The sequence below is a fragment of the Pseudophryne corroboree genome, chromosome 2 (assembly GCF_028390025.1).
Source record: "Pseudophryne corroboree isolate aPseCor3 chromosome 2, aPseCor3.hap2, whole genome shotgun sequence".
NCBI classification, from domain to species: Eukaryota; Metazoa; Chordata; class Amphibia; order Anura; family Myobatrachidae; genus Pseudophryne; species Pseudophryne corroboree.
The window spans coordinates 255,685,929-255,706,539 of NC_086445.1; the positions used below are offsets into that span (position 1 = coordinate 255,685,929).

Genomic DNA, 20,611 nt, shown 5'->3' on the forward strand with positions numbered 1-20,611 from the left:
AACATTATAGTCGACAGAAAACCTAGTAATCGTCGACAGCAGGGAGTAGTAACCAGGCAAAATAACATACTTGTGACTCCGAGGGATCCGAGGGAATTATACATATATAATTTTAATAACCATGTCTGTGCTCGAGCTACAGACTCACGGAACCGACCCATATAAATACATATAAATATATATACAGGTATAAGTTAGTTACAGCATGTCAATTTACACCCGGTAATAACGGTTGGTGCCGACAGGGTCACCCACATACTACTGTGTCTCCCATACCGTGTTTACTATGAACAAGTATAACACAACCGATCTGTTGACTCAGTGTCTACTGTATCAAGTACAAAACAGTTGTCGGCGATGCCGACAATGAACCCCGGAGGCGTTAGTAACAGAACAGTCACACATGTCGACACAGGTGTACATCTGACAGGGAGCACACAGAGAGCATACACAACCAAGAGTACATGTCCATTTCCAACTTAAATAGTGTTATACATTCCTACATAACACTAACATATATGTGCCCCCCCCCCCCTTGTTTGTGCTGTACACATGATTTGGCGGGGACATTGCTTAAAATGGCGCTGTCTCTTTCTGTGAGGGCTAAGCCCCGCCCCTTATCGGCACGCGGTAGCCCCTATAGTAAACCCGGTACATGCAGGCAGGGGACCATATACAGTGGCTACCCACTGTATATGTGTACTGGGAGCGTAAAATAATGTAAAACATACTGCCCGGGGCGCCCCCCCCCCCCCCCCCCCTGCACCTGATACCAGCCGTTGGTGTGTGGGAGCAATGGCGCGCAGCGGGACCGCTGCAATATGCTGGCGGGGGTAGCGGACACGGTGCCTGGGCACCGAATAACAACTCAAGCCAGCCTTTTTGTGTTTAAAGAGCCTCAGTAACTTGCTGCCCAGGGCGCTCCCCAGCGCCCTGCACCCTGTGAGTGCCGTTGGTGTGTGGGAGCATGGAGCGCAACACGACCGCCGCATGTTACCTCCGTTACTGAAGTCTTCTGCCGTCACTGAAGTCTTCTTTTCTTCTGCATACTCACCCGGCTTCTGTCTTCTGTGAGGGGGGTGACGGCGTGGTTCCAGGAACAAGCAGCTAGGCGCACCAAGTGATCGAACCCTCTGGAGCTAATGGTGTCCAGTAGCCTGAGAAGCAGTGCCCTTAAACTAAGAAGAAGTAGGTCCTGCTTCTCTCCCCTCAGTCCCACGATGCAGGGAGCCTGTAGCCAGCAGGTCTCCCTGAAAATAAAAAACCTAACATAAAGTATTTTAGAGAAACTCAGTAGAGCTCCCCTAGTGTGTGTCCATTCACTCCTGGGCACAAAGTCTAACTGAGGTCTGGGGGAGGGGCATAGAGGGAGGAGCAAGTTCACACCCAGTTTAAGTCTTTATAGTGTGCCCAAGCTCCTGCGGAACCGTCTATACCCCATGGTCCTTTTGGAGTCCCCAGCATCCTCTAGGACGTAAGAGAAATTGGACTTAAAGTGGTGATCTGGGTCTAATGCTAAATAGACCCATAAGCAATACTCCAAGCCTGAATTGTTTTCTAAAAAACTTTGAATTGTAAACTATAAAAACTTTGGGGTAAATTTACTAAGATGGGAGTTTTATTTATGATAGGATGTTGCCCATAGCAACTAATCAGATTCCAGGTATTATCCTCTAGAAGGTGCTAGATAAATGAGAAGTAGAATGTGATTGGTTGCTATGTGCAACATCCCATTTTAAACAGAACTCCCATCTTAGTACATTTACCACTTTGTGTCAACAGGTTTTGTAGTTTATATCTGCAATATTTAATTCCTGCAATTTTCCTGCACAGACTACATTCTAAAGCAGGTTTGTTTAAATAGTAATAAAAATGAGCCTCAAACTGGATGAAAATTAGTCTCAGTGGCAGATGGTTGTACCTAAAGCTTCAGATTGTATCGCCCTGGTACTGTCCATGTTTCTGCCATGAAAGAAAACCTTTATATTATATTGAAGCTGAGATTCCACAAATAAAGGGGCACCCAGCAAGAAGGCTACAAGCTGAATACCATTTTGCAAAAATAAAAAAAAATAAGTAGACAAATGTTACATAAGTACTGAGTTGAACTGGCCCACAGGGGTACAGGGGAAATCCCTGGTGAACCCCACTACCTGAGGGCTCCTCCCCCTTCTCTAATGTCAGGTTCTAGACAGTGCACTCAAATTATACATTGGTACTCTATTGGAAGGTCAGTTATATGGTCTCTGTCCAAGGTTCTGTGAGGCATACTTACCTACTTTTAAAAACTCCTCTCCAGGAGAAGCCAGGAGAGAAACATATGGGCACTTCGGGGGTGGAACAGAGCTGTGACATTATTTGCATAATTTAGCCCCCCCTTACCCCCCTGCTCTGACATGCGACTCCCTTTCTGCCCGCTTCACTAGGAAGTGGGCAGGATGCGGGAGGAGTACCCACTCTTACAGGGGGTGCAGGAGATTACCTGAAAAAAATGTAAATCCCCTGCAACTTCCGGGATAGTAGTTTAAGTATGCTGTGGGGACTGGTTTTACACCCCTTAAGCACGTACCCTTACTACTGTATTCCCCCATGTGCCCTTCATGCCCCAATCCGACACTGCAGAAGTATCACTTACCTTCCTGAACAGTACTAGATTATTTTCAGCATCTTCTCTCTTGTGAATTTCTTCATCCAGCCTGCAAGACAAGTCAGGAAAAAATGAGATTCACTTACTAACTGGGTAAAGATGCACTTACATTTCCAGATGCACTTACATTTACAAAGCCATCAGATCTATTTTACATGAAGACTGTGCTGCTGGAAGAGAAGTGCAAAACTACAGGCACAGCACAAATTCCTTTTTATGTTAGATGAATTAAAACTACTACAAAAGAATGAGGGATTTTCCCTAGCAACCAGCTTCTAGCTATCATTTATCCAAAATATTATAGATGATTGCTATAATCATGTTGGTTGCTATGGGCAGCCCCTCCAATTTTCCTCTTAGAAGTTTTAATACATCTACCCCTTTGAGATGTGCGATGATGTGTCTATTTTTGTAAGAATGCACCTGTTTATATAGGCATGGACAGAGATTGCAGTCTACTGTGGTGCAAAATATTAAGGGGACCGGTGGCGTCTCCAGATGCGGGACTACAGCGCAGTCCAAAATTCACATAGGGGAACCACACCAAATGCCAGTGAGTCCTGGCCAGTGATGTTTGGCATTGTTTGGGGTGGCAGTTTGTGTGGCTCCCCTATTTGAATTATGGGCTGCACTGTAGCCCCACCTCTGAAGCCACCACTGCAGGGGACTATTTTAAATCTTCAAAACATGTGGAAATTGCTGTTTCAGGGCAGCTTGGAACAGCCAACCTTGAGATATCAATGACATTGTGAAGCATGAGGGACAAATCAATTGCATTCCTTGTGACGTACAGTATCACTGAAGCACAAATTAAAAAATCATGCCCTGGCCTTGATAACTACTGCCATCTTCACGTGGTATTAGCCCTGTAACCTATACGCAATCCTGATACCTCCGCAGCCCACACCTGATGGGGAAGCATGCATAGTAAAAACACCTACAAGTGGTGAAGAAGGTTTTAATGCGAGCAAAGTTATATTTGAAACAACCTACCGTCAGAAGCGCGGTCATGACACAACTTCACTAGTAAATTGCCCCATTAATTTAGCTATCGATGCGAATATCAGTGACAACAGATGTTAACTGACAACGTTTTCAGTGGCCCTTAATAAATAAGCCCCTATAATCTTTATGGATAGTTATTCATTTCTGCCTGCTGTCTTGTGCGGTACTAGTATTTGGCCTTTAGATACATTAATATTGGTGAAATGATAATATGTTCTCAGCCACACCCTGTGATCTGTAATGGTCAGTCTGCCCTCCAAAAGCACTAAGCTATAGAATATGATGATTAATCCAACAACATTTAATGGCCTTTTCTACAGCTATTTTGAAGTCGTATTTATTGTTGAATGACTGTTGCTATATTTATGGGTAAAAAAAAAAAAAGCACCATTCACAATATGTCTATAAAACTATTTTTATCAGTATCCGGTCTCTAGGTCCACCAGTTAGGTCGACAGCCATTAGGTCGACCACTATTGGTCGACCTAATGACGATGCACTAATTGGGGTTTCCTGTCACTCTACGAAGAAAACGACACCAACATTTTTTTAAAACCTCATGTCGACCTTTTGTCATGTCGACCTATTTTGGGTGTCAACCTAGTCACTGTCGACCAATAGTGGTCGACCTAGACACTGTCGACCTAAGTGTGGTTGACGCTATGGACCACAACCATTTTTGTCCACCTTGGCAACTGGTTAACTGTATGCAGTAAACTGTATCTTTCTTGTATCCATTAGTATAAGTTTCTACTGTGCGGACTTTATCTCCAGTAATATCCTTACATGTGTGAGACTCTGTTCTTCAACAACAGGCTGGACACAATAGATGATCCTTAGTGTCATGAGCGTATTATAAATCTTTACTGTACACAAAGGTGGTTTATACTGTTAGCTGGAATAAGTCTCCCAGTTATTCACCATCACTGCATGTAACCTGCCTTTCTCCTGGTTCATTGGTCTTCCATTGAAAATGTGATTAATGCCCCCTGCCATATCATGCCAGGCTTGGCAGCATTGGGTGTACCTGGCCATATGATGTCAAGCAATCACATGGTGCCCACACCCAGGAATCCTCTCTGCCAATTGCATTAAATAATACTATCTGGCCATGAATAGGAATCCCCTGTAACACTCTGATGTCTTTAGGACATGACATTTATATAGAAAATATCAAACTGTGGGGGACATTTACTAAGCAGTGATAAGAGCAGAGAAGTGAGCCAGTGAAGTGCCTATGGCAACCAATCAGCACTGAAGTAACATCTATAATTTGCATACTATAAAATGATACAGAGCTGCTGATTGGTTGATGGGGCCACTTCTCCACTAGCTCACTTCTCCGTTTTAATCACTGCTTAGTAAATGTCCCCCTAAATGGTCTATTCATAAAGCAGTGAAGAGTGGAGAAGTGAGCCTGTGGAGAGGTTGCCCATGGCAACCAATCAGCTGCTCAGTACAATTGTATAGTATGCAAATTATAAATGTTACTTCAATGCTGATTGGTTGCCATGGGCAACTTCTCCACTGGCTCACTTTTTCACACTTTTCACTGCTTCATGAATAGACCGCTTAGAGAAAGATCTTGCAGCTAATACTCGATTTATTCTTTAAAGTAAATATATATACGGTATATATATATATATATATATATATATATATATATAAAAGGATATGGGCATCGGCGACCACTGGTGTCAGGCGTAGAGGGACATATAATAATAATCAAATTTTCTATAAAATATATATACATTTATTCTACATAAAACAATACTATTAGTTGGAGCAGACAATTGGTAAATCAAACATATTAGCTTGAGTCTGATACAAGTAATAAAAAAGATAAAAAAATAGTTTAAAAATAGAGAGTAAGGAATATATGTATAAAGTGCATAGAGTATGTTCTTATCAGAGTAAGGAATATATGTATAAACTGCATAGAGTATGTTCCTATCTTAAATATGGAGGTCAGTCTAGGGAGCGAGCATGGAGTAACCACCGCGTTTCGTCCGTCCGGACTTCTTCGAGGGTGTGTATATGTGTATATATATATATATATACACACACACACACACACCGTGTGTGTGTATGTATATATGTAGATATATATATATATATATATATATATTGCCTAAGCTCTGCTTTCTGCTGCCACACCAGCTGTTTCTGAAGCTTAAACAATGTACAATATAGAAATAAAATCAGTGGGATATGAGCCATTTACAGACATATAAAGCTAAATGGCAGATATGTGGATAATCCATAAAATAAAAACAACAGAAAAAAACGATTAAAGTATTCTACGTTTTAAGTCATCATCTAATAAAGGTATCCCAATAATAAGGGAACAGCATAACACAAGACAGCCATAGACATCCTAGCTTTAGGTTCTATCCCGTGCACATGTTACTACTGTTTCTTTCCACAGGGTGACACAGTATGAGAGTTTCCTGGGAAAATCAAGAGAACAAAAGGATGAGGGTGGTCTGTATTATCTTATGGTAACTGTCTGGCATGTATCCCTATGTAGCCCAACTCTGCATATACCAGAGAAACAAATGGTAAAGTTTTTGTATCATATGTTTGCAGATGATAGATACACTTTACATATAGATGTTATGAATTAATACCAATAATTTTTTCAATATCTGTTCCTCATATAGGACAGTGATTACTCTGGGGTGGATGATAGAAGGTAAATTACAAGGGCCAAATTTCCACTTGTTTGGACAACCACACCCTAAGTGAAGAACACTGCTGTTTTGTCATGGGCTTACCTGTTGGGGGCGCTCATTCATTTCAGAATGTATGTGGTATAATACTTTGGAAATCTATTGTGTACTCTCTTTTAATGTTCTAATCATTAATCAAATATATATTATTATTTACACAACTCCCCTATTTATCTATTTAAATGATAGTATATGACATGATAGTTTATGACAGTGGTAAAGTAAATTAGTCTCAGGATAATACTGAACAATGATTTGCAAAGCTGACCAGATCCATAGCTAGCTGATCCCAACTGGATCCAGTCTGGACTCCCTGTTGTACTCCTAAGGCAGGCAACAAGTGTCTCCCCAGTCCCCAGCTAGTACTGTATATTGTAGGACACTGACTGCAGTTCTAGAACAGCCTGAGAGAGGGGCTAACACTGCTGTAATTCATATCTGAAACAGATGAACTCTGATATGAAAGAACTTTTTTTTAATAACACTTAAACCATTTAATCAGAGGCAGCATCATTCATCAGATAGAGAAACACATGTTGGTTGGTTGGTTGCTTACTGTATGTCTGTTGAGACTGCTCATTGATGCATCCAGCCAGAGCTCTGAGACACCCACACCCCGTTCTCTCTCACCTTTGCTTAAGATAATTGAGGTCCTCTGCCAGGTTGTCCCTCTCCACCTGGATGTGGTCCCTATCCTTGCCCAGAGCATCCAGCTGTCTTTTCAGTTCCCTCAGCTCTTGCTGGCACAGATCCGCTGCCCGAGTGGGCTCCTTGGATCTGGCTTGGTTGATCTCGGTCACCAACACGGCATTCTGTTGCTCCAAGTATCGGACCTTCTCTATGAAGCTGGCGAAGCGGTCATTAAGCTCCTGCATCTCCGCCTTCTCATTGCTGCGAGTGGTCAAGAACTCCTGGTTTAGAGCCTCGGCTACAGAGAAGTCCACTCTGTCCAGGGAGACGCGGACTGGGGTGCTGGACCTCACCCTGAAGGCAGAGGATGAGGAGCGACTGGAGGGACCAGGAGAGGGACTGCCTAAGTGCCTGGAGGTCTGAAACCTGGATGAGGACGAGTAGGAGGGCATGGGCGACAGGAGAGGGGCCCCAAAAGTGCGCCGGTAGGAGGTTGAGGTGCTTCTCAGCCCAGAGTGACTCATGGTGAGGGAGATGCTGCGGGCTGGTACCAGGTGACTACTTCTGTACACTGAGAAGATTCTGCGTACTAGTCCTGGGATGCTGTGAGGAAAGTCTGTGCCTCTTGCAGCCTGCTTTATAAATCAGCGTGGACCGTCATTGTGCCCTGCCGCCCCTCCCCCTGTAGCCCCTTGTATCCATTATCCAGAGCTCTGGGAGGAGGGGGCCTGCATCCAAGCCTGCTACCACACCCCAATGAAAGCTCCTGCTGTCCAGCCTGCATCTCGTGCCTTCATTGCAGTTGCTAGCCTGAAAAGATGCAGCTTCTTGGTGGCTCTCAACATCATGCCATCTTACATCAGGCCGTCTGAAGATAGAGCAAAGTCATACAGGCATATACACAACATATCCAGCATTATTTAATATGTGTATTCAATATGCAAAGATCAAGTTTTCCCGCAGTAATAAAAAACATGCAAAGTACAAATGTCTGGGGAACAGTTTTACATAATGATGCAGTCAGTGATAAAATCCTGTCTGCTGAGGGCGGCACTACCGTACTTTAACGATGCTGAAGTTAGCTTCTTATTCGGCCAGCTTCTTATTCACTTCTTATTCAAGCTCTAGCTTCTTATTCACTTCTTATTCAAGCTCTAGCTTCTTATTCACTTCTTATTCGAACTCCAGCTTCTTATTCAGATCATTCAGTTTTGCAAGGGTTAATGAGTCTTGGGTAACAAATTTGACACCTGAAATCAACAGAGTAGGTTCCCTTACATATGACGCAGTTGTATTTTGCTTGGCCCAACGCTGTTTTGGGCATGAAATACACTGGCAAAGTGGGCACACACACCATATTTTACCATTTTGAATAAGTAGCTGTAGTTTTGCAAGGGTTAACCAGTCTTGGGCCACAAATCTGACACCTGAAATCAACAGAGGGTGGTCACTTACATATGACGCAGTTGTATTTTGCTTGGCCCAACGCTGTTTTGGGCATGAAATACACTGGCAAAGTGGGCACACACACCATATTTTGCCATTTTGAATAAGTAGCTGTAGTTTAGCAAGGGTTAACTAGTCTTGGGCCACAAATTTGACCCCCAAAAACAACAGAGGGTGGTCACTTACATATGACGCAGTTGTATTTTGCCTGGCCCAACGCTGTTTTGGGCATGAAATACACTGGCAAAGTGGGCACACACACCATATTTTACCATTTTGAATAAGTAGCTGTAGTTTTGCAAGGGTTAACCAGTATTGGGCCACAAATCTGACACATGAAATCAACAGAGGGTGGTCACTTACATATGACGCAGTTGCATTTTGCCTGGCCCAACGCTCCTTTGGGCATGAAATACAGTACACTGGCAAAGTGGGCACACACACCATATTTTACCATTTTGAATAAGTAGCTGTAGTTTTGCAAGGGTTAACCAGTCTTGGGCCACAAATCTGACACCTGAAATCAACAGAGGGTGGTCACTTACATATGACGCAGTTGTATTTTTCCTGGCCCAACGCTGTTTTGGGCATGAAATACACTGGCAAAGTGGGCACACACACCATATTTTACCATTTTGAATAAGTAGCTGTAGTTTTGCAAGGGTTAACCAGTCTTGGGCCACAAATCTGACACCAGAAATCAACAGAGGGTGGTCACTTACATATGACGCAGTTGTATTTTGCTTGGCCCAACGCTGTTTTGGGCATGAAATACACTGGCAAAGTGGGCACACACACCATATTTTACCATTTTGAATAAGTAGCTGTAGTTTTGCAAGGGTTAACCAGTATTGGGCCACAAATCTGACACATGAAATCAACAGAGGGTGGTCACTTACATATGACGCAGTTGTATTTTGCCTGGCCCAACGCTGTTTTGGGCATGAAATACAGTACACTGGCAAAGTGGGCACACACACCATATTTTACCATTTTGAATAAGTAGCTGTAGTTTTGCAAGGGTTAACCAGTCTTGGGCCACACATTTGACCACCAAAAACAACAGAGGGTGGTCACTTGCATGTGACCCACTTGTATTTTGCCTGGCTCAACGCTGTTTTGGGCATGAAATACACTGGCAAAGTGGGCACACACACCATATTTTACCATTTTGAATAAGTAGCTGTAGTTTTGCAAGGGTTAACCAGTCTTGGGCCACAAATCTGACACCTGAAATCAACAGAGGGTGGTCACTTACATATGACGCAGTTGTATTTTGCTTGGCCTAACGCTGTTTTGGGCATGAAATACACTGGCAAAGTGGGCACACACACCATATTTTACCATTTTGAATAAGTAGCTGTAGTTTTGCAAGGGTTAACCAGTCTTGGGCCACAAATCTGACACCTGAAATCAACAGAGGGTGGTCACTTACATATGACGCAGTTGTATTTTGCTTGGCCCAACGCTGTTTTGGGCATGAAATACACTGGCAAAGTGGGCGCACACACTATAATTTTGCATTTTGAATAAGTAGCTGTAGTTTAGCAAGGGTTAACTTGTCTTGGGCCACAAATTTGACCCCCAAAAACAACAGAGGGTGGTCACTTGCATGTGACCCACTTGTATTTTGCTTGGCCCAACGCTGTTTTGGGCATGAAATACACTGGCAAAGTGGGCACACACACCATATTTTACCATTTTGAATAAGTAGCTGTAGTTTTGCAAGGGTTAACCAATCTTGGGCCACACATTTGACCCCCAAAAACAACAGAGGGTGGTCACTTGCATGTGACCCACTTGTATTTTGCCTGACCCAACGCTGTTTTGGGCATGAAATACACTGGCAAAGTGGGCACACACACCATATTTTACCATTTTGAATAAGTAGCTGTAGTTTTGCAAGGGTTAACCAGTCTTTGGCCACAAATCTGACACCTGAAATCAACAGAGGGTGGTCACTTACATATGACGCAGTTGTATTTTGCTTGGCCCAACGTTGTTTTGGGCATGAAATACACTTGCAAAGTGGGCACACACACCATATTTTGCCATTTTGAATAAGTAGCTGTAGTTTTGCAAGGGTTAACTAGTCTTTGTTTGTACATTTTTCCTACCTTATATCTGTCTGTTTTTACCCAGTTTTGTTTTTTCACAGTTGTTTACAATTGTAAAGTTCAACGGAATTTGCTGCGCTATATAAGAATCTGATAATAAGGAGATTTATTTTCAGAACTTAACTTTGTTAAATCTCTTTCTGCGAGGTACACTGGATTCCGCAGGGAATAACATTGGGGTGTAGAGTTGGATATTGATCCGAGGCACCAATAGGCTAAAGCTTCGACTGTTCCCAGGATGCCTTGCACTGCCTCCTCTATAACCCCGTCTGCATGCACAGGAGCTCAGTTTTGTTAACCAGTCCAATGCAGTAGCAGGTAAAAGATACGACAACAGTTAGTAGCCACACAGACCCACATTCTCACAACAGGAGAAGGTACCAGCGGCTAATGCCATACAAACCCAAAGAAGCTAAGTGTGTCAGGGTGTGTGCCCTGTGGAATCCAGTGTACCTCGCAGAAAGAGGACCTTCTCCTGAGACAAGAACAACCGTTGGTTGAGTGTGTCCAACAATGCCCCCAGGTGCACCATGCTTTGAGCAGGGACCAGGGAGGATTTCTTCCAGTTGATGAGCCACCCGTAGGCTTGCAGAAATTGGACCGTCAGTTCCAGATGACGGAGGAGAACCTCTGGGGAGTTTCCCAGGATAAACAAATCGTCCAGACCTGTTGGGATCCTGATACCCTAACAGCGGAGTAGGGCAGTCATAACTGCCATGACCTTGTTGAAGATTTGTGGAGCCGTGGTCAGGCAAAAAGGTAAGGCCTGGAATTGATAATGTAGGTTGCCAATAGCAAACCGCAGGTTTTGTTGATGCGATATGGCAATAGGTATATGTAGGTAAGTTTCCTGTGTATCCATAGATACCATATAGTCCATGGGCTCCAAAGCCAGAACAATAGAGTGAAGGGTTTCCATACGGAACTTGGAAACCTTCACAAAATTGTTCAAAGAATTGAGGTTTAGAATAGGTCGGGAGGATCCATTCGGTTTCGGAACTAGGAACAATGTTGAATAGTACCAGCTGCCTCTCTGAGCCAGAGGCACCGTTACTATCACTCCTGTGTCCAGAAGGGATTGTACCACCAAATGGAGAGTTTTTGCTTTTACCGTGTCTGAGGGGATGTTTGTCAAGCAAAACTGGCAAGGGGGACATTTCTTGAAAGAGATAGCGTATCCGTGAGTGACGACTTCCCTTACCCAGTCATTTGAAGTGGTCTGTAACCATACCTGTGCGAACCTTAGAAGTCGGCCTCCCACCCTGGGATCCCCCAAGGGGAGGCCCACCCCATCATGCAGCAGTCTTTTCTGGTTTAGAAGCAGGCTGACGGGCCACCCAGGAACGTTTAGGTTTGGGCGTAGAGGTTTTGGAAGTGTAAGCCTGTTTTCAGTACGCCTGACCCTTTGCTTTACTTGGAGGTAGAAAGGAATGAAAAGTGGTACTTTTAGCCTTCTGAGCGGAAGGATTAGTACACGTCATACATGCAGTTGTAGCAGACGCTAAGTCAGCAACAATTTTGTTCAAATCTTCCCCAAAAAGGATGTCTCCCTTAAAAGGGATAACCTCCAAGGTCTTTTTAGAGTCTGGATCCACAGACCAGACATGCAAGTCCACTGGTGGCAAAGTTTCCCAATTCATACTTAACTCTGCAGCGAGGGGATAATGAGCTAGCATTTTCTTAGAGAGGGCAAATTTCTTTCCTGGAGACTCCCAGGATTCCTGACGTATGTCAACTAAATGGTCAGAATGGTGCAAAATTAATTTAGTGACCTTCTGACGTTTGAACTTATCAGGTTTCTTAGACGTATCTTGAGGTGCAGATTCATCATCAAAAGAATCAGCCTGATAGCCTCAAGGAGGTCAAGAACATCCACCTGTGAAATAGATTACCCATCAGAAGCATCTGCATCAGTGTCTGTGGGGTCAGTGTATACGCCATCTTCATGTGATGAAGTATCCGTAACATGCGTGGATTGTGAGGATGTAATTGTCCGCTTAGATTACCCTTTGGTCTTAGGGGGGGCGAGGGTTAGGTTTTTGTTTAACCAGAGACCGATTTAATTGCTGTACATGAGTTGACAGCATATCTGCCCATGGCGGATTAACTGCAGGGACAATATGTGGCTGTAATGGCACAGGAGGTCCCACAGGGGGCGTAAGTCTCGTTATTAGCATAGTCAGCACATTAGAAAAGGCAGTCCAAGGTGGTTCTTGGTAAGCCACCAGTGCTACAGGCTGACTGAGGGGTACATAGCCCCCGGTACTTCGACCCTCAGCTGGAATATTTTCCTTAGATAAATCCTCGGCGTCAGCACTGCATGACGCAGGATTCGCCATGGATCTCTCGCCCTGTGATGCAGACATAATATAGAAACGTAGACTTAGGGCGTAACAGTACAACATAGCCAGACGCACTACCTGACATAAACCCCCTGTGGAGTGTGACTGCAGATGCAGAACACAAACAGAGGATTTAAGCAGTATATGGTGACTGAAATAGACAGAAAAAGATACCGATGTAGTATTTCCTGTGAAACTCTCTCTCTTTCTCTCTCTCTCTCTCTCTCTCTCTCTATATATATATATATATATTTATGATCCTGACTTACATAGCCCCCTCAGGGTACAGAATATAGGGAGAGATACATGGAATAAGAACCACACAGCAGCTATTGGCACACACAGTCACAGAAACAATGCAGAAATTATTACAAACAATAAAACTGCACCAGAAAGGCTCATCCTCACCTGCCTCACCCCACCGCACGTCACTGCAGTGTACCCCGTTACAGAAAAATTAATACATTGTGAAACTCATAGATTGCACAGGTTCTGTGGCTGATTAAAACAAAGTGAAATGCAGGCTTGAAGTCAGCAGCCACAGAACCTGTGTAATTCATGAGTTTCCTTGTTTAAAGGGATAGTATGTTAAATATATATATAGTGAATGTTGATAACTTAGACTGTTGCTTTAAGGAGAGGTCATCTGGCTTGACTGACCCTCCCCAGCTACTTATTCATTATTGCAGTCATATGTAAGTGACCACCCTCTGTTGATTTCAGGTGTCAGATTTGTGGCCCAAGACTGGTTAACCCTTGCAAAACTACAGCTACTTATTCAAAATGGTAAAATATGGTGTGTGTGCCCACTTTGCCAGTGTATTTCATGCCCAAAACAACATTGGGCCCAAGCAAAATACAAGTGGGTCACATGCAAGTGACCACCCTCTGTTGTTTTTGGGGGTCAAATTTGTGGCCCAAGACTAGTTAACCCTTGCTAAACTACAGCTACTTATTCAAAATGGTAAATTATGGTGTTTATGCCCACTAAGGCCAGTGTATTTCATGCCCAAAACAGCGTTGGGCCAGGAAAAATACAAGTGGGTCACATGCAAGTGACCACCCTCTGTTGTTTTTGGGGGTCAAATGTGTGGCCCAAGACTGGTTAACCCTTGCAAAACTACAGCTACTTATTCAAAATGGTAAAATATGGTGTGTGTGCCCACTTTGCCAGTGTAGTTCAGGCCCAAAACAGCGTTGGGCCAAGCAAAATACAACTGCGTCATATGTAAGTGACCACCCTCTGTTGATTTCAGGTGTCAGATTTGTGGCCCAAGACTGGTTAACCCTTGCAAAACTACAGCTACTTATTCAAAATGGTAAAATATGGTGTGTGTGCCCACTTTGCCAGTGTATTTCATGCCCAAAACAGCGTTGGGCCAGGCAAAATACAACTGCGTCATATGTAAGTGACCACCCTCTGTTGTTTTTGGGGGTCAAATTTGTGGCCCAAGACTAGTTAACCCTTGCAAAACTACAGCTACTTATTCAAAATGGCAAAATATGGTGTGTGTGCCCACTTTGCCAGTGTATTTCATGCCCAAAACAGCGTTGGGCCAAGCAAAATACAACTGCGTCATATGTAAGTGACCACCCTCTGTTGATTTCAGGTGTCAGATTTGTGGCCCAAGACTGGTTAACCCTTGCAAAACTACAGCTACTTATTCAAAATGGTAAAATATGGTGTGTGTGCCCACTTTGCCAGTGTAGTTCATGCCCAAAACAACGTTGGGCCAGGCAAAATACAACTGCGTCATATGTAAGTGACCACCCTCTGTTGATTTCAGGTGTCAGATTTGTGGCCCAAGACTGGTTAACCCTTGCAAAACTACAGCTACTTATTCAAAATGGTAAAATATGGTGTGTGTGCCCACTTTGCCAGTGTAGTTCATGCCCAAAACAGCGTTGGGCCAGGCAAAATACGATTGCGTCATATGTAAGTGACCACCCTCTGTTGTTTTTGGGGGTCAAATTTGTGGCCCAAGACTAGTTAACCCTTGCAAAACTACAGCTACTTATTCAAAATGGCAAAATATGGTGTGTGTGCCCACTTTGCCAGTGTAGTTCATGCCCAAAACAGCGTTGGGCCAAGCAAAATACAACTGCGTCATATGTAAGTGACCACCCTCTGTTGATTCCAGGTGTCAGATTTGTGGCCCAAGACTGATTAACTCTTGCAAAACTACAGCTACTTATTAAAAATGGTAAAATATGGTGTGTGTGCCCACTTTGCCAGTGTATTTCATGCCCAAAACAGCGTTGGGCCAGGCAAAATACAACTGCGTCATATGTAAGTGACCACCCTCTGTTGTTTTTGGGGGTCAAATTTGTGGCCCAAGACTAGTTAACCCTTGCAAAACTACAGCTACTTATTCAAAATGGCAAAATGTGGTGTGTGTGCCCACTTTGCCAGTGTATTTCATGCCCAAAACAGCGTTGGGCCAGGCAAAATACAACTGCGTCATATGTAAGTGACCACTCTCTGTTGATTTCAGGTGTCAGATTTGTGGCCCAAGACTGGTTAACCCTTGCAAAACTACAGCTACTTATTCAAAATGGTAAAATATGGTGTGTGTGCCCACTTTGCCAGTGTATTTCATGCCCAAAACAGCGTTGGGCCAGGCAAAGTACAAGTGGGTCACATGCAAGTGACCACCCTCTGTTGTTTTTGGGGGTCAAATGTGTGGCCCAAGACTGGTTAACCCTTGCAAAACTACAGCTACTTATTCAAAATGGTAAAATATGGTGTGTGTGCCCACTTTGCCAGTGTAGTTCATGCCCAAAACAACGTTGGGCCAAGCAAAATACAACTGCGTCATATGTAAGTGACCACCCTCTGTTGATTTCAGGTGTCAGATTTGTGGCCCAAGACTGGTTAACCCTTGCAAAACTACAGCTACTTATTCAAAATGGTAAAATATGGTGTGTGTGCCCACTTTGCCAGTGTATTTCATGCCCAAAACAGCGTTGGGCCAGGCAAAATACAACTGCGTCATATGTAAGTGACCACCCTCTGTTGATTTCAGGTGTCAGATTTGTGGCCCAAGACTGGTTAACCCTTGCAAAACTACAGCTACTTATTCAAAATGGTAAAATATGGTGTGTGTGCCCACTTTGCCAGTGTATTTCATGCCCAAAACAGCGTTGGGCCAGGCAAAGTACAAGTGGGTCACATGCAAGTGACCACCCTCTGTTGTTTTTGGGGGTCAAATGTGTGGCCCAAGACTGGTTAACCCTTGCAAAACTACAGCTACTTATTCAAAATGGTAAAATATGGTGTGTGTGCCCACTTTGCCAGTGTAGTTCATGCCCAAAACAACGTTGGGCCAAGCAAAATACAACTGCGTCATATGTAAGTGACCACCCTCTGTTGATTTCAGGTGTCAGATTTGTGGCCCAAGACTGGTTAACCCTTGCAAAACTACAGCTACTTATTCAAAATGGTAAAATATGGTGTGTGTGCCCACTTTGCCAGTGTATTTCATGCCCAAAACAGCGTTGGGCCAGGCAAAATACAACTGCGTCATATGTAAGTGACCACCCTCTGTTGATTTCAGGTGTCAGATTTGTGGCCCAAGACTGGTTAACCCTTGCAAAACTACAGCTACTTATTCAAAATGGTAAAATATGGTGTGTGTGCCCACTTTGCCAGTGTATTTCATGCCCAAAACAGCGTTGGGCCAGGCAAAGTACAAGTGGGTCACATGCAAGTGACCACCCTCTGTTGTTTTTGGGGGTCAAATGTGTGGCCCAAGACTGGTTAACCCTTGCAAAACTACAGCTACTTATTCAAAATGGTAAAATATGGTGTGTGTGCCCACTTTGCCAGTGTAGTTCATGCCCAAAACAACGTTGGGCCAAGCAAAATACAACTGCGTCATATGTAAGTGACCACCCTCTGTTGATTTCAGGTGTCAGATTTGTGGCCCAAGACTGGTTAACCCTTGCAAAACTACAGCTACTTATTCAAAATGGTAAAATATGGTGTGTGTGCCCACTTTGCCAGTGTATTTCATGCCCAAAACAGCGTTGGGCCAGGCAAAATACAACTGCGTCATATGTAAGTGACCACCCTCTGTTGATTTCAGGTGTCAGATTTGTGGCCCAAGACTGGTTAACCCTTGCAAAACTACAGCTACTTATTCAAAATGGTAAAATATGGTGTGTGTGCCCACTTTGCCAGTGTATTTCATGCCCAAAACAGCGTTGGGCCAGGCAAAGTACAAGTGGGTCACATGCAAGTGACCACCCTCTGTTGTTTTTGGGGGTCAAATGTGTGGCCCAAGACTGGTTAACCCTTGCAAAACTACAGCTACTTATTCAAAATGGTAAAATATGGTGTGTGTGCCCACTTTGCCAGTGTAGTTCATGCCCAAAACAACGTTGGGCCAAGCAAAATACAACTGCGTCATATGTAAGTGACCACCCTCTGTTGATTTCAGGTGTCAGATTTGTGGCCCAAGACTGGTTAACCCTTGCAAAACTACAGCTACTTATTCAAAATGGTAAAATATGGTGTGTGTGCCCACTTTGCCAGTGTATTTCATGCCCAAAACAGCGTTGGGCCAGGCAAAATACAACTGCGTCATATGTAAGTGACCACCCTCTGTTGATTTCAGGTGTCAGATTTGTGGCCCAAGACTGGTTAACCCTTGCAAAACTACAGCTACTTATTCAAAATGGTAAAATATGGTGTGTGTGCCCACTTTGCCAGTGTATTTCATGCCCAAAACAGCGTTGGGCCAGGCAAAATACAACTGCGTCATATGTAAGTGACCACCCTCTGTTGTTTTTGGGGGTCAAATTTGTGGCCCAAGACTAGTTAACCCTTGCAAAACTACAGCTACTTATTCAAAATGGCAAAATATGGTGTGTGTGCCCACTTTGCCAGTGTATTTCATGCCCAAAACAGCGTTGGGCCAGGCAAAATACAAGTGGGTCATATGTAAGGGAACCTACTCTGTTGATTTCAGGTGTCAAATTTGTTACCCAAGACTCATTAACCCTTGCAAAACTGAATGATCTGAATAAGAAGCTGGAGTTCGAATAAGAAGTGAATAAGAAGCTAGAGCTTGAATAAGAAGTGAATAAGAAGCTGGCCGAATAAGAAGCTAACTTCAGCCTCGTCGTACTTTAGGCAATTTTGTAATTTAAAGTTGTATCCAGACAGTTCATTCAGGCCAGTTTAATCTATACACTTTTTTGAAGTATTAGTTCACATTAATTTTACATCTTTATGTTTTAAATACGCTTTAAATAAGATGTTTGACTTTCTCTAACGTCCTAGTGGATGCTGGGGACTCCGTAAGGACCATGGGGAATAGACGGGCTCCGCAGGAGACAGGGAACTTTAAGAAAGAATTTGGATTCTGGTGTGCTCTGGCTCCTCCCTCTATGTCCCTCCTCCAGACCTCAGTTTGAATCTGTGCCCGGACGAGCTGGGTGCTGTTTAGTGAGCTCTCCTGAGCTTGCTATAAGAAAGTATTTTGTTAGGTTTTTTATTTTCAGGGAGATCTGCTGGCAACAGGCTCCCTGCATCGTGGGACTGAGGGGAGAGAAGCAGCCCTACTCTCTGAAGATAGGTCCTGCTTCTTAGGCTACTGGACACCATTAGCTCCAGAGGGATCGTACACAGGATCTCACCCTTTGTCGTCCGATCCCGGAGCCGCGCCGCCGTCCCCCTCGCACAGCCGGAAGACAGAAGCCGGGTGAAAGAAGCAAGAAGACTTCGAAATCGGCAGCAGAAGACTCCAGTCTTCACTGAGGTAGCGCACAGCACTGCAGCTGTGCGCCATTGCTCCCACACTACACCCACATACTCCGGTCACTGTAGGGTGCAGGGCGCAGGGGGGGGCGCCCTGGGCAGCAATTAGGACCTCTTGGCAAAAGTTGGACATATATACAGTTGGGCACTGTATATATGTATGAGCCCCCGCCATAATATTGTACAGAAACGCGGGACAGAAGCCCGCCGCTGAGGGGGCGGGGCTTCTTTCTCAGCACTCACCAGCGCCATTTTCTCTCCACAGCTCCGCTGAGAGGAAGCTCCCCAGGCTCTCCCCTGCAGATTCACGGTAGAAGAGGGTAAAAAGAGAGGGGGGGCACATAAATTAGGCGCAAAAACATAATATACAGCAACTACTGGGTTAACACTAAGTTACTGTGTGATTCCTGGGACATATAGCGCTGGGGTGTGTGCTGGCATACTCTCTCTCTGTCTCTCCAAAGGTCCTTGTGGGGGAACTGTCTTCAAAAAAGAGCATCTCCTGTGTGTGTGGTGTGTCGGTACGCTTGTGTCGACATGTTTGACAAGGAAGGCTATGTGGAAGCAGAGCGGGAGCAAATGAATGTGGTGTCTCCGCCGACGGCGCCGACACCTGATTGGATGGATATGTGGAAGGTTTTAAATGATAATGTTAATTCCTTGCATAAAAGGTTGGATAAAGCTGAAACCTTAGGACAGTCGGGGTCTCAGCCCATGCCTGATCCTATGTCGCGGAGGCCGTCAGGGTCTCAGAAGCGCCCACTATCCCAAATTGTTGACACAGATACCGACATGAATTCTGACTCCAGTGTCGATTACGATGATGCAAAGTTACAGCCTAAATTAGCTAAAGCCATCCGTTATATGATTATAGCAATGAAGGATGTGTTGCACATCACAGAGGAAACCTCAGTCCCTGACAAGAGGGTTCATATGTATGGGGAAAAAAGGCAGGTGGTGACCTTTCCCCCTTCACATGAGCTAAATGAGTTATGTGAAAAGGCTTGGGAATCTCCAGATAAAAAACTGCAGATTTCCAAACGGATGCTTATGGCGTATCCTTTCCCGCCAACGGACAGGTTACGCTGGGAATCCTCCCCTAGGGTGGACAAAGCTCTAACACGCTTATCCAAGAGGGTAGCCCTGCCGTTACAGGATACGGCCACCCTAAAAGATGCTGCGGATAGAAAGCAAGAGGGTACCCTGAAGTCCATTTATACACAATCAGGTACCTTACTAAGGCCGGCAATTGCGTCGGCCTGGGTGTGTAGTGCTGTAGCAGCATGGACGGATACCTTATCTGAGTAACTTGATACCTTAGACAAGGATACTATATTAATGACCCTGGGGCATATAAAAGACGCTGTCCTATATATGAGAGATGCTCAAAGAGACATTAGCCTACTGGGCTCTAGAATAAATGCAATGTCGATTTCTGCCAAAAGAGTCCTGTGGACTCGGCAATGGACAGGCGATGCCGACTCAAAAAGGCACATGGAGGTTTTACCTTACAAGGGTGAGGAATTGTTTGGGGAGGGTCTCTCGTACCTGGTCTCCACAGCTACTGCTGGAAAGTCAAATTTTCTGCCATATGTTCCCTCACAACCTAAGAAAGCACCGTATTACCAAATGCAGTCCTTTCGATCACAAAAAGGCAAGAAAGTCCGAGGTGCGTCCTTTCTTGCCAGAGGCAGGGGCAGAGGAAGGAAGCTGCACAACACAGCTAGTTCCCAGGAACAGAAGTCCTCCCCGGCTTCCACTAAATCCACCGCATGACGCTGGGGCTCCACAGGCGGAGCTAGGCCCGGTGGGGGCGCATCTTAGAAATTTCAGCCACAAGTGGGTTCACTCACAGTTGGATCCCTGGGCAATAGATGTTGTGTCTCAGGGATACAAGCTGGAATTCGAAGAGATGCCCCCTCACTGAT

General features: G+C 44.4%; 1 protein-coding gene across 2 annotated transcripts in view; it reads right to left on the reverse strand.

Moving 5' to 3' along the window:
- PRPH (peripherin) overlaps nucleotides 1-7,762 on the reverse strand; it is an 86,896-nt gene extending 79,134 nt beyond the window's left edge. The window contains exons 1-2 of one of the 2 annotated variants that reach the window (XM_063952685.1): nucleotides 7,015-7,762; nucleotides 2,636-2,696 (exon numbers count right to left, since the gene is read on the reverse strand). In XM_063952685.1, the coding sequence (XP_063808755.1) occupies nucleotides 2,636-2,696; nucleotides 7,015-7,538 (585 nt within the window). In that variant the 5' untranslated portion in view covers nucleotides 7,539-7,762. The remainder of the gene's footprint in view (nucleotides 1-2,635; nucleotides 2,697-7,014) is intronic. The other variant, XM_063952684.1, reaches the window with a different exon arrangement.
- Nucleotides 7,763-20,611: the final 12,849 nt, after the last annotated feature.